The sequence below is a fragment of the Myxocyprinus asiaticus genome, chromosome 44 (genome assembly GCF_019703515.2).
Source record: "Myxocyprinus asiaticus isolate MX2 ecotype Aquarium Trade chromosome 44, UBuf_Myxa_2, whole genome shotgun sequence".
NCBI classification, from domain to species: domain Eukaryota; kingdom Metazoa; phylum Chordata; class Actinopteri; order Cypriniformes; family Catostomidae; genus Myxocyprinus; species Myxocyprinus asiaticus.
In genome coordinates, this window is record NC_059387.1 from 20,268,073 (window position 1) to 20,281,280 (window position 13,208).

Here is a 13,208-nt window from a genome sequence, read left to right on the forward strand (position 1 = left end):
CACTCAGAATCTCTAGACATGACAGACGTGAATTTTTGCTGCATGGGAGGCTAATGTATTTTTAGAGAACGAAAGGGGCAAGTGGAGCTGTAATTATAAACGTTGTTAAAATATTGTTTTCATTTCAAAGCAAAACAAAACTGCTTTTCCCACTCACTTCAAAGCGGTGTAAGTGAGGACTAAACCACAGTGCTGGAACGTAGTATTTTAGTCTTAATGAAACACAAATGCGAAAAGTGTGCAAAGTCTGAGGCGGCTGAGTCGGAACGTCTAGAGCATCTCTGCAGCAATAATAGAGTGAAATCTGTCAATTACCCGGCTCAAATAATTACGAGCTAGAGATGGAACATAAACCCATAGAGAACTTTGAAGTAATTCAGGCAACGTCATGTCTGCCTGCATAGTCTGTGTCTATGATCATTTAAGTTGGTATGGCTATGTGATTATGAAATGACATTAAAAATTTTTTTTTTTTAAATTACAACTTCACGTAAAAGAACTTTGAAAGTTGAAGTGTGTAGTTTTTACGATGTTGAAATACTTTCTCCTATTCCAGCTCAAAATTCAGAGACAACTTTAAGACACTTGTGGGTTGATTGCCCAAAAAATGTAAACATTTTTGCTCTGTGGCATTATCAAAACATTGCTCTATTTTAGCATCCTGACAAGCCCGACACTGAAACATTGGCTCATCCAATGACGTGAGTTTGGGGTGGACTATCTGTTTGCTGACCAATGCAGGCAGGTAAAGCCCAAAGTATACTTCGATTTTGACAATTGAACGTGAGCCTGTCAAAGTATACTCCATATAACTGTCGCTCACTTCAGACTCGAGTTATACAATTGTAGGTATCTCCAGGCCTCCTCACACACGCGCTCTTGAGGTGCACATCCACTGTTGTTGTTTTTACCTTTGTCTCCTGATGTTTAGCGCCGATTACTTCTTCTAGCGTTTCTTAGTGACAACAACAGCTCAACTGTGAGAGTTGCCACCTTGTGGACACACTAATTAGTGCAAATAATTCCAGGCACATGCGCATTCTGGGTGTTCAAAGACGCGTGGTTAGTAAAATCAGGCTTTGTGCGTTTATTGCACGTACACTCTGCTGGTGACGAGATTTGCGTCATGGGTCCTGTACGCAGATGACTATTTTGGGCTTAAGTGTTTGAGAAATCTGTTTGAAAACAATCGTTCATTTTGCAATTCCATTTGGTGCAGCAGAAATTACACACTTAGTTGCTTCATATTCACCACAGTGGCTGCATAGATTTACCTTACCAAAGACTGTCTTTGTGTTATTTTGTACAACATGGAAACTTTGTCCAAAACAGTGCACACGCGCACTCTGGCCTGGTGCTTCAGTTAGTGTGAGCGATTACAGGCAGAAATTCCTTGTCATCACTCCAGCCTTTGTTTGGATAATTCTTGCCACCTCAGTCCAGGAGCTCAGCATCCCCAGCAGTTGATTTATTACAGTAATGCATGACTGCTACAAACACACATACATATATCCGCATATGGAGACACCGTGCTCAGGAGCTTATTTTGTCTAGATGTGTGCAGCCTCTGGTATTTCTCCTTTCCAGTCTTATTAAAAAAATTGTCCTACAATATATAAAGTTAGTGGTTGTAAGGTGTGTCTGTGTGAAATGAGGTATTAACTGAGCTATAAGAGATTAGAATAAACAAATAAACTCTTAATTACTTGTGTAGTGTGACAAAACATACCGTGTGATTCTCTTTGCACAATAGTTTTTGAACAGTTGTTAAATGAAAATTCAGCAAACCATATACAGTAATTGTGTATAGTTCAGACAGCAAAATAAAAAGGCTTATCAACTTTTAAATGGAGAAGAAAATGCTACCTTAGTCTTTTGTTGTTGATGTCTAAGGCTATTTGTCCAATCAAACTATAGTATTTTGGCACAAATTTACCTGTTATTTGATAATTTTACTAATACTAAAACAATATTCAGCCCAGTGTTTGTTCCATGTTTTAGGCTGGTAAATCACTGCACAAAGACAGTTGAGAGCCACTGTTTATTTCACTATAGGGCCCCTTAGGTTAGGGTTAGGGTGGACGGTTAATAAATTATACATTCCTGTTGACTGTATGACATCATATACAACTAAAAACAACACTATGGACGTTTCACCCAGAAACTCCAACTCACACGTACCCATATGTTCAACAACCACTTCCAGCTTCGGCCACTTGGGGCAGTAGTTTGAATTTCTGTTTGCACAGATCGATTTCAGCTGAAGAATTTTCGAACTTTACCATCGCCAAATTCACAGTGAGTTCAATCTGCTTTTTTCATGGAGCCTGATGTCTGTGTATTGCTAAAGCACTTTATTGCAGCGAAGGGTAGCCAAGATAATAACCGCATGTTTTTCCACCTTCTCCAACTGTTTAAAGGTTTTAAAAAACATAAGACTAAATTTAGTCCATTGTTAACAAGATTGTTTTCAAATCTTTGCCTCCTCCTTTATCTTACTTTGTCAACACTCTCTAAATTCCCAGATTAGTCTTCAGTAAATCACTGTTGAAGTTTGTGTCTTCATGTCATGTCTTATTTTGCAGCTTGCTGGATCTGCTGTCCTGGAACATTTATAAAAGAATGGCAGTGTTTAAAGAGCCTGCAGACACCTTTGTTTCCCTTCATGTCTGTTCTTTCCAAATGAGCTAGAAGAAAAGCCCACTCTGCAGTCTCTCACTTTACTATGGCAGGAGTTCAGAACCCTGTCAGGCCGTTGAAGAACTATTCCAAGTCTTAAAGTCCACTTCTGGCCAGATTTCACCGCATTTGTGAAACAAGCAGCTTAGAAAAAATATTTTTCATAAAAAGAAAAAATTAGCCAAATCTCTGTAGGGAAAAAACTTACAGAAAGGCCTCCAATGGAAACCCAATTAATTAGGATGAGCACAGTCAGTTCCCTATCATGGAAAAGTGCTTAGGAAACTTGCATTGAAAATACCAGCCAATTATTTATTTTTTTCCATCAAAGTCAGGTGGCATAATCTATTGATACTGTTTCAAGGGGGGAATCAGTAACTGGAATACATATAAAACTAAAAAGGTTCAGTTTAATGGGAAGACACCATGGCGGAACTTTATAGCGCAGGCTTACTGTATAACAGCATAACAAAAGCAAAGTCTTCTGTAGAGACTCTCCTTTTTTTTCTCCCTGCTGAGGGGTATGACTCCTTTGGCAGTTACCTGCGTAGCATTGAACCACAGTTAAAACAGACCGATCTGGCTCTAAAATCTGATCTAAGCACACCTATCAAAAGGATATTTCACCCAAAAATGAAAATTCCGTCATAATATACCCACTCTTATCTCGTTCCAAACCAATATGGATTCAAACCCTCTTATGCGGAGCACAAAAGGAAAAATATTAATGAATATCCTGGTCTTTTCTTTTCAATACAATGGCAATTAATAGTGTCTTACTTTAAAGCTTAAAAAAGGACCAAAACGTATCATAAAAGCAGTCCATGCATCTTGTGCTGCATATTCCAAGTCTTCTGAAGGCTTTTGAATCATGATATCTTTAGCCTTTTTATAAGTGCTTTGAGAGAAGCTCGTTTGTGCGAGAATTTGCGTTGTTTATTGCTTAAACATTTGTAATTTTTGGTGAACTACTCCTTTAATCTTGCCTACAAACTAAACCAACTCTTTGTGTTGAGCTACTACATCTTAAACATGGATTATTTTGGTACCCAAATATACAGTCACTGAGCTCTTTATTAGGAACACTATGATTCTAATAAAGTGCCTAATGTAGTCTTCTGCTGTTATAGCCCATCTGCCTCAAGGTTTGACGTGTTGTGCATTCTGAGATGCTATTCTGCACACCACAACTGTACAGAGGAGTTATCTGAGTTACCGTAGACTTTCTGTCAGCTCAAACCAGTCTGGCCATTCTCTGTTGACCTCTCTCATCAACAAGGTGTTTCCGTCCGCAGAACTGCCATTCACTGGATGCTTTGGTTTTTGGCACCATTCTGAATAAACTCTAGAGGCTGTTGTGCGTGAAAATCCCAGGAGACCAGCAGTTACAGAAATACTCAAACCAGCCCATCTGGCACCAATGATCATGCCGCGGTTGAAATCAATGAGATCACGTTTTTTTTCTCCATTCTGATGGTTGATGTGAATATTAATTGAAGCTCCATATCTGCATGATTTTATGCATTGCACTGCTTCCACACGACTGGCTGATTAGTTAATTGCATGAATACGTAGGTGTATAGGTTTTCCTAATAAAGGGCTTGGTGTATATTAAAATCAACAATTATGGGAGGCTGGTATAGCCATACTCTTTTATCGCACTATGAGTAATTTTATATACATGGTAACAGTGTATATCATGATATATGATTACTTTTTGCTGTATAATAATAACTCTGTCGCACTGCCTCTTTCATTGAAAAAAGTCTCTCCCTTTTGTTTTCCCTTAATACAATTTAAATTTCCCATATTGTCCCTGCCAACTTCATGGAAGGCAGCTCATATCTTCAGTGGAAGCAATATACTGTATGTCTAACATTAAATCTTGCCACATTGCCAAGCTGTCTGGCAGTGAGTTACCCCCCTCAGCATTGAACCACAGCTGAACCACACACCCTGCAGCACAGTTAGGAAAGAGACACTTTCCCATGGAGGACAGCTGTGTTCTCATGTACAATGCGTGTGAATGAGGTGGCCCCTGGCTTTCTCTCTCTCAGCTCAGCTGGATCAGACCTGCAATGATGAATGAGGCATGTAATATCACCACACTCGCTGGTATTTCATGAACAAGGCAGTGTCCGCATTCATGTGCCAAGTGGACCTCCCTTCCTTGCAGACACATAAACACATCGTGCTACGCGAAGCCTGTGGTTGCTGTCTGACACAAAAATGCAGAACTATATATTATAATATGGATTGCAGAAATTCTCAATTCTGATTGGAAGAGCTGCATTTGAAGTCATTGTAAAATGACTATAAACACACAACAGTGGTCGCACACACCGGTGACTGCACAAATGCGCCAAGTTCCTACATTGCTTGGACAACCGTAAAATCCTACATTTAGGATATTGAACTGTTTCACTTGGTGCAAAAATGGTTTATTCCTGTTGTTACTGATGCATTTATCTGTCATTTAACATACTGCTGTTGCCTGTATGTGGAGTCTGTACGACACAGTGATTTTACCTTGTGTGAAGGAGTTTTAGGCACTTCATGACTCATGATAAAATCACTTCAACGCACAACGTCTTATTGTGCCCTATAATTAACAATTGTTCACCTAATTAACAGAGTTGTGTTTGGGGGCTTTTAATTGCAGCTGTTAAGTTGTTTCCCACATGGCCCCTTTCCACATTAGCTGCTTAAACAAAGTCAAGGCAATTTAGAGATGCCAGTGTAAAGTGAGTAGCATAAGAGTTTCTTATGGATGAATAGCCCGAGCCTAATCCCTGCCATTAGTTACACTGTCTCACAAGGTGACTCACACTCAGTCCGCTGGTAATGCAGTATCAGTGTGAGTAGTACAGTTTTATAATATAACATCTATGGCCACAGGCACGGGTGTGAAACACTAACCTCACGGAACACGGTTCAATTTACTCCGCTGATTCTCATTTTGCACATTCTTGCTGGATCATGATATTAATGACATGAGAACAACACACTGTGAGAAAAATGTCACTTTTGTTTATACTTGTCAAATGGCCATTCTGGCAGACTCTGGCTCTGAAATTGCTGGTTTAAGTTGCTACAAATCATTAAAACATTTGTTACATTTCAGCTTGCTGTTAGGCTACTACACCTAAAACATGGATGTTTTTGTTTTCATATATATTTAATTTTTGATCATTATTATTTTATTTTGTTATATCAACAATCACAGTCTAAGCTGGTTTGTTGGCCTGACCTGGTCTCCCACCCTGGTCAAGATGGTCTGATTGGGTTTTGAGCATTTATAATAAAAATAAAAAAAATAACAGACCTTAGCAAACCAGCTTAGTTCAGGGTTTTTTCTTTCTTTTCTTTTTTCAGCAGGGTACAAAGTTGCACCATTCATAGTATGATCTTTGATCGTTATGTTTCTTGGCAACTATAAACAACCTATAATTAGGCTAATATTATAACTATGTTATTTGGCAGGAGAGCAGTTTGTTGTGATTCAGCTTTAACCCAGAGGCCCTGTTGCATGTTGGAGAGCCGTGCTGTAGTGGAACAGCTGTAGTGAAAAAGAAGCACAATGCCACTGATCCAGCCCTCTGTTCTCTGCACCTGTTAGCTGGGTGCAGGCGACCATGCTGTGAGCATATGCTGTGAGGGTTTCACCACTGACCTTATAGAGTGTGGAGCTGCCCATCTCACTGCTGTTAGATGTGTTTATCTCTCTCCATGTATTTTCACTGTCCTTCTCTCAGTATGTTTGTAAGTAATCAGGGAGTAATGCTGGAATCACTGCCTCTGTGAGAGAGTTGATGGGTTTGCAAAAGGATGTGTTGTGCCTTGTTGCTTCTTTTCAGCTTTGGAGGTCTTTTGGAGATCAACTTTGTAATCTAACATGGCCTGACCTTCATAGTGTGAGATATTGTTATTAACCTAGTGTAACCTTAACCTTGCTAGATCAAGCCACAAATTCAAGGCCAAAATTAAACCCTTAGAGCATCTGCTTTTTAGTGTTGCACAGTATACCTGATAAGAATGCATTGTCTTCCTTCAGTGTTCTGTGAACAGAGAAGGAAGTACTTTGAAATACTTTAGTTGGTATCGCACCGTAAGACATTTTTACTGTATTGTGCAACCATACTTCTTTTACTGACACCTGTTCTCCCTGTTGGAAAAACCCGGCCATTGTGGTCATGTTTTGAAACATAGTTAATCAGTTCAAAAAGGTCCCCACCAGCTAAGCTAGGGTGTTTTTTCCAGCTTAAAACCAGGTTGACCTCGACCCAATCGACTAGTAATCCATCTGATCAACCTAAACCAGTATGGACCAGCTAATGACAATAAATTACCTTTTTCTCCCTGCTAGAAAACATGTAAAATCATGCAGCTGCCATCAAAAACTGTAAAATTTTCCAGCAAGGCTTTGACTAAATGCTACACTTAAAGAGTTAGTTCAATCAAAATAAAACATACAAAATCTGGCATAATTTACTCTTCAAGTCTTTTTTTCCCCCTGTAGTATACCAAACAAGAATTTAAGAAGAATGTCCAAGCTGCTCTCTTACATTCAGTGTGAGTGGATGGGGATGAGTGGCTCTCAGTCTCCAAAAAGTACAAATCAAAGCATCATAAAAGTTGTTTATATGACTTTGTGTATTCAGGTCTTCTATAGCTATATGATGTGTATGAGGAATAGCCTGAAATATATGTTATTATTTACTGAAAATCTTGCTTGACATCTGTAGACACCACTCACTTTTATTGTTTGGAAAGCTTGGATATTCTGCTTTAAATCTCTTTTTGTGTTCCACGGAAGAAACAAAATCATGCAGGTTTAGAACGACAAAAGAGTGACTAAATTATTACACAATTTTTCATTTTTTGGTGAACTATTCCTTTAAGAACTCTTAAGTTAAAATCATCAACAGATTTTAATATGTGCTTCTTACTCTCTTTCTCCATCTCTTTCTCTCTCTCTCTTTCTCTCAGAGGATCTAGATGACCTGCGAATGGAGGGGGTCACTGGCCTGGTGCCGTCTGGCAGTAAGTTCAGCCAAGGCCGCAGCTCTTACTGTTCAGAACCCCAGGCCAAAGTCACTCTCAACATCTGCTCAAGGTGTGCAAGGTAAATATATACACAGTGACCATCCAGCCCTGCTCTACTCAATGACTTTATTCTGACCAATAAAGTCACCCATCAGTGTGTGAGCATTACCACTTTGGCAAGCCTCTATTCAGCAAGTCAAGCGCACAGACGGTACACACAATGTGAACAATGACATCATCAGGCCCACACTAGAATGCACAGCCATATACAGTATCTTCGTCAAGACACGAGTCACTTATCGTGACCTCTGTTTGCTGAGTGGCCCGCAACCGAAACCCTTTCAACCGGATATGAGGGTCACACATTGTATTCCAACAATCTATAGTTAAACCTTTGAGAGTTGAAGGTGAATGACTACATGCTGATGCAATGGAGAGCGCTCATCTCATTGAGGTCACTAAGTGTGGACATATCTTAAAGGAATAGTTAAAGTTAATTCTCTCATCATTTACTCACCTTTTTGCCGTCTCAAACTCGTATGACCTTTTTAAACGAAGATATTTTGATGGAGATATGATGAGAATACAATATATCCATTCAATGCAAGTCACTGGGGTCCAACACTTCCAAGCTCCAAAAAAGGATGTAAAGGCAGCATAAAGGTAATCCATACGACTAATGTGGTTTAATCCATGTCTCCTGAAGCAATACGATCGGTTTTGGGTGAAAAACAGATCAAAATATAACCCCCTTTTTACTATAAATCTTGACATTGCAATCCTCTGCACTTGGCGCATGCACAGAGCCTGTAAATGGACAAAGCACTTCACTGTAATTGTCCTTTTTGGAGCTAAGAAATGTTGGACCCCATTGACTTGCATTGAATTGAATTTTTCACATCATATTTCCATCAAAATATCTTTGTTTGTGTTCACAGAAGAAAGTCATATGAATTTGAGATGGCATAAGGGTAAGTAAATGATGAGAGAATAAACATTTTCACATGAACTATTCCTTTGAGACTACGTACTTGGGTGTTTCTTCAACTAATGGCACTGTTATGTCCAAGGGGTTAATTTTTATAGAAACAGATTTCGGTCTTGTTTAATGAAGGTCACGTTACAGAGATAGTTAACAATTTTTTTTGCCATACAATGAAAGTGAATGGGGACTTTGCTGCCTAACATATCCTTTTTGCATAGGTTTATGAGAACAGGAGACAAAGTAAATGTTGTCAGTATTTTCATTTTTGATTAAACTGTCCCTTTAAAATCATCTTGGAAACTATTTAACCAAGTCAACAGCACTGAAATTTGCTACTTTTCAAATGCCTTTTATGTATAAAAATTTATTGTTATACCTTTGTCCCAGACTTTCAATCTTAAAAGATAAAATAAAACCTGTTATAAAATATAAATTACATAAGCAATACTGAATATTTAGAAAATTATAATTTAAAACAGAAAATTAACCATTTCAATATTTAAACATAATATAAATATAATATGATAACATGATTATTATTTTTTTCCACCTACGAATGAAAACACTTATCTTAAGAGCATTCCATAATTCTTCTTGTTTTCACAAGACCCACAAACACTGATAGTCTTCATTATCACTTGTTTTCTCTTTTCATTTCCTGCTTTGTTGTTTGTGGCAGGGCAAAGCGATCACATTTCACACTGTTGGCTGTGATATGGCGACTCGTGTCTGATGCCAGTTCTGATTAGACAGAATCTGTTGGGTCAGATGGCTGCCACACTCCAATATTTTCCCACATCTGTTTTGCTTGGCTCTTTCTTCTATGCTTTTCATTTCTGCCTCTTATCAGATTCACAGCGGACACATTAGACATTCTTCACAGTCTACGAGATGCCAAACGCATCCTCTCGATGTTGGTTTGCTTAACGTTTATCTCATGATCACCATTTGTTTGCTGACTGTTTATCACATCAATGTGGAAGTTCATTTGTTTACGGTATGTCACGGATTAAATGCACAGGACTGTGAATACGGCCCACCCTGGATACTTATCTAGGACAGATTTGGGGTTTCTTTTGCTGCTCCTGGCTTTGTGAAATGACAGATATCTTTTTCTCCACCACACCACATCTAACCCTGCTGAAAAAGCAAACAAACATCTTAAACCAGCCTAAAGATGTTATTCTGATTTTCAGCCTGGCCAGGCTGGTGCTCATTTGGTTTAGGTCTTGTTTTTTTTTTTTTTTTTTTTTTTTTTTTTTTCTCTGGTTTAAACTGGTCTAGGTGGTCTCACAGCCTGGCCAAGCTAGAGCTAAGCTGGTGTAGCTTGGTGGCCTTTTGGTCTTCCAGGTTAACTAGCTGAAAAGTGCCCAGATCCTCTTAAACCAGCAAATAGACCAGCTTGACCGGCTGGAAAACCAGCGAAGACTAGGAAACCATATTAGACTGGTTTAAGCTGTATATTCTGCAGTGAAACTTCACCATTGTGCCTATCCGTAGTTTTTGAATGAGGTGATTTTAGGCAAATTTCAGCATATTGGTGTGCATGTAAACACTTACTGTTGGCTATGGTTTGGCGAGTGCCTTGACTTTAAAGCTAATGGGTGGATCTGAAAGAGAGGCGTCCATGCATATCACTCCCTGGAATCCTCGATGTACAATGGTACTACTTAGTCAGACTAAGATGTTTTCGCCCCTGGAAACGATGATCATGTTGTTTGGCAGAAAATCAATTGCTTGTCTCAAGAGAAGTAAAGAGCAAGACGCACTACAGTGCTTTTCAATGTCAACACTCTTGCGTGAAGTTCTCCTGAATGCTTCCATGTAAATGAATGCTTCCCTCGATACAGTAACCTACTCTCTGAGAGCCAGGAGATGAGCCCTTCTCAACTTACTCAACAGGCATTGGTAGTGACAAGGCTAAACATGAACAGAGTGAAGAGAGGACTCAAACTTTCCAATGTACACATACACGCCACTCTCTTTGCCTGTTAGTTTCTCAAACTGACCTTAAGTGTCTGTTTGGACACCTGGATCCACTTCAGTGTCATACTTGCTTTAAAGGGATAGTTCACTCCTATATGACTTTCTTTTCTCTGTAGCATACAAAAGGAGATGTCACCATTCACCTTTCATTGTATGGAAAAAGGTGCAATGAAAGTGAATGGTAACTTAGGCTAACATTGTGCCTAACATCTTCTTTTGTGTTCCACAGAGGAAAGAACAACATGAGGGTTTGTATATGATGACAGAATTTCCATTTTGGAGTGAATTATCCCTTTATGGTGCACTAACAGCAGCAGCCATAAAACTTAAAGGAATAGTTCATCCTAAAATGAAAATACTGTCATCATTTGCTCACCCTCTTGCAATCCCAGATGTGTATGACTTTCTTTCTTCTGCAGAACATAATTGAAGAATATCTCAGCTCTGTAGGTCCATACAATGCAATGAATGATGACCAAAACTTTGAAGTTCCAAAATGCACATAAATGCAGCATATAATTTATCCATTAGACTCCATTGGTTTAATCAGTGTCTTCTGAAATGATGTTATGGGTTTTGGATGAGAACAGACCAAAATATAACGTCCTATTCAATATAAATCTTGACATCAGCAGTCTCCTTTGTGATCATGATTTCAAGCTCGATTACACTTTCTTGTGCCATCTAGCGCTCAGCGCATGTATCAAGCACTAGGAAGTGTAATCTAGCTTGAATTCATGATCATGCCTAGAGACTACAATAGCAAGATGTACAGTGAAAAAGGAGATACATATTGGTCTGTTCTCACCCAAAATCGATTATATCGCTTTAGATGATTTTGCATTGCACTGTATGAACCTACAGCGCTGAGATATTCTTCTAAAAATCTTCATTTGTGTTCTGCAGAAGAAAGAAAGTCCCACACATCTGGGATGGGATGAGGGTGAGTAAATGATGAGAGATGTTTCATTCTGGGGTGAACAATCCCTTTAAAGCATCTGATGCCCACCTCTCTCTCCACTTCTCTCTCGGCCCTGGGCATGTGGCTAATTGGAGGACAGAAACATTTGTTATCTCAAGTGGTCAATGAGTGAAAAACACGGTACTTAACAGCACTCAGGAAAGTCTTGGTATTAGATGACATAAAAAATTGCAAAATTGTACCAAAGCCTCAGTCTTCAATAATCTGACGATTGGCCTTTTCTCCTTTTAGCTGACGTCACCCTCTTATTTTTCAACCCCACCCCTCCAACCACCTGTAAAATAGGGAACACTTTTCGCAATCCAATCAATCTCCAATTGATAAAATCAAGTCCCACCCTGTTGTACATTTTGTCCAACATCTGGGAATTGAACCAATAAACTTGCTAGTGCTGACACCATGATCTGCCTGCTTAGCTACAGGAAATAAATCACATTATGGATGTAAAAACAATCACAAATGCTGCTGATTTTAACATACATTGCTTATGAAAGCAGTTTTATTGATGTGTCAGTGACATAAAATATTATAAAAATTCCAGTAGACTAATGAAGATGTATACATGTTGAACATTTCTGGTTGCATGCCAATTATTTATTCAAAATATTGTTAATAGTCCAGCTACTAATAACACAAAGTGAATTTGAGACAAGATAACTACAGATTAAGCCTATTATCAAATGTGCACTTATGATTTGTTACAATATATGTTTTTAGCCTTACTAAATCTTCTGCAGGGACACACTGACCTATAGTGCACCACTGTCGGAAAAGGTCATGGGATTTATTTCCTTATCTGCTTGTGTCTGTCCTCTTCACTTGATGAATGAGGTGGCAGACTACAGCTACACATGCTTAGAAAAACAGTTCATCTGAAAGTAGAACAATCATTCTCCTATTTCATCTGCCTCCTATATTGGCTACAGATATGACACTTCTCACCAGATGGGGCTATGTGAGTCGAAATGTGTATCTGATCCATTATAGGACTGAACATAAAAGGCAAAACGTCATAAAGCTTGTAATGTTTATAAGGCACAAAGTAACCACAAGGCTGCTGCAAGGTTGTCACAAAGCAGTCATTGCAGAAGATCTGAAAGAGTCTGCCTCATCTAAAGGCCCCAGCACACTTACAGAGATGTTCTTCTTCGTTCTTCATTCAGAGGTAAAAAGAAGTTCAAAACAGCTGAGCAACGACATACTCTTTGCGAACATTCAGACACCAGCCATGCTGCAGGGGGAGGCGTTTTGAGGTAACATCTAAATTTGAGGATGCTCAAGACTACATGTAAAAAAAAAAATAATAATATGATATTAAAATATGTTATCAACAAAGACGCTGACTACCACTCCTGGAGTCATGAGTTAGAATCAAAGGTGTGATGAGTGATTCCAGCCAGGCTTCCTAAGCAACCAGATGGCCCGGTTTCTAGGGTGGGTAGAGTCACATTGTTTACCTTCCTCGTGGCCACGATATGATGGTTCTCATTCTCAGTGGGGTACGTGGTGAGTTGTGCATGGATTCCATGG

General features: G+C 39.0%; 1 protein-coding gene across 3 annotated transcripts in view; it reads left to right on the forward strand.

Moving 5' to 3' along the window:
• LOC127434668 (uncharacterized protein C8orf34 homolog) overlaps positions 1-13,208 on the forward strand; it is a 115,713-nt gene that overhangs the window by 60,022 nt on the left and 42,483 nt on the right. For all 3 annotated transcript variants that reach the window (XR_007896072.1, XM_051687559.1, XM_051687560.1), the window contains exon 8: positions 7,669-7,804. Coding sequence is in view for 2 of the 3 variants with exons in the window: in XM_051687559.1 (XP_051543519.1) it covers positions 7,669-7,804 (136 nt within the window). In the remaining variant the exon portion in view is untranslated. The remainder of the gene's footprint in view (positions 1-7,668; positions 7,805-13,208) is intronic.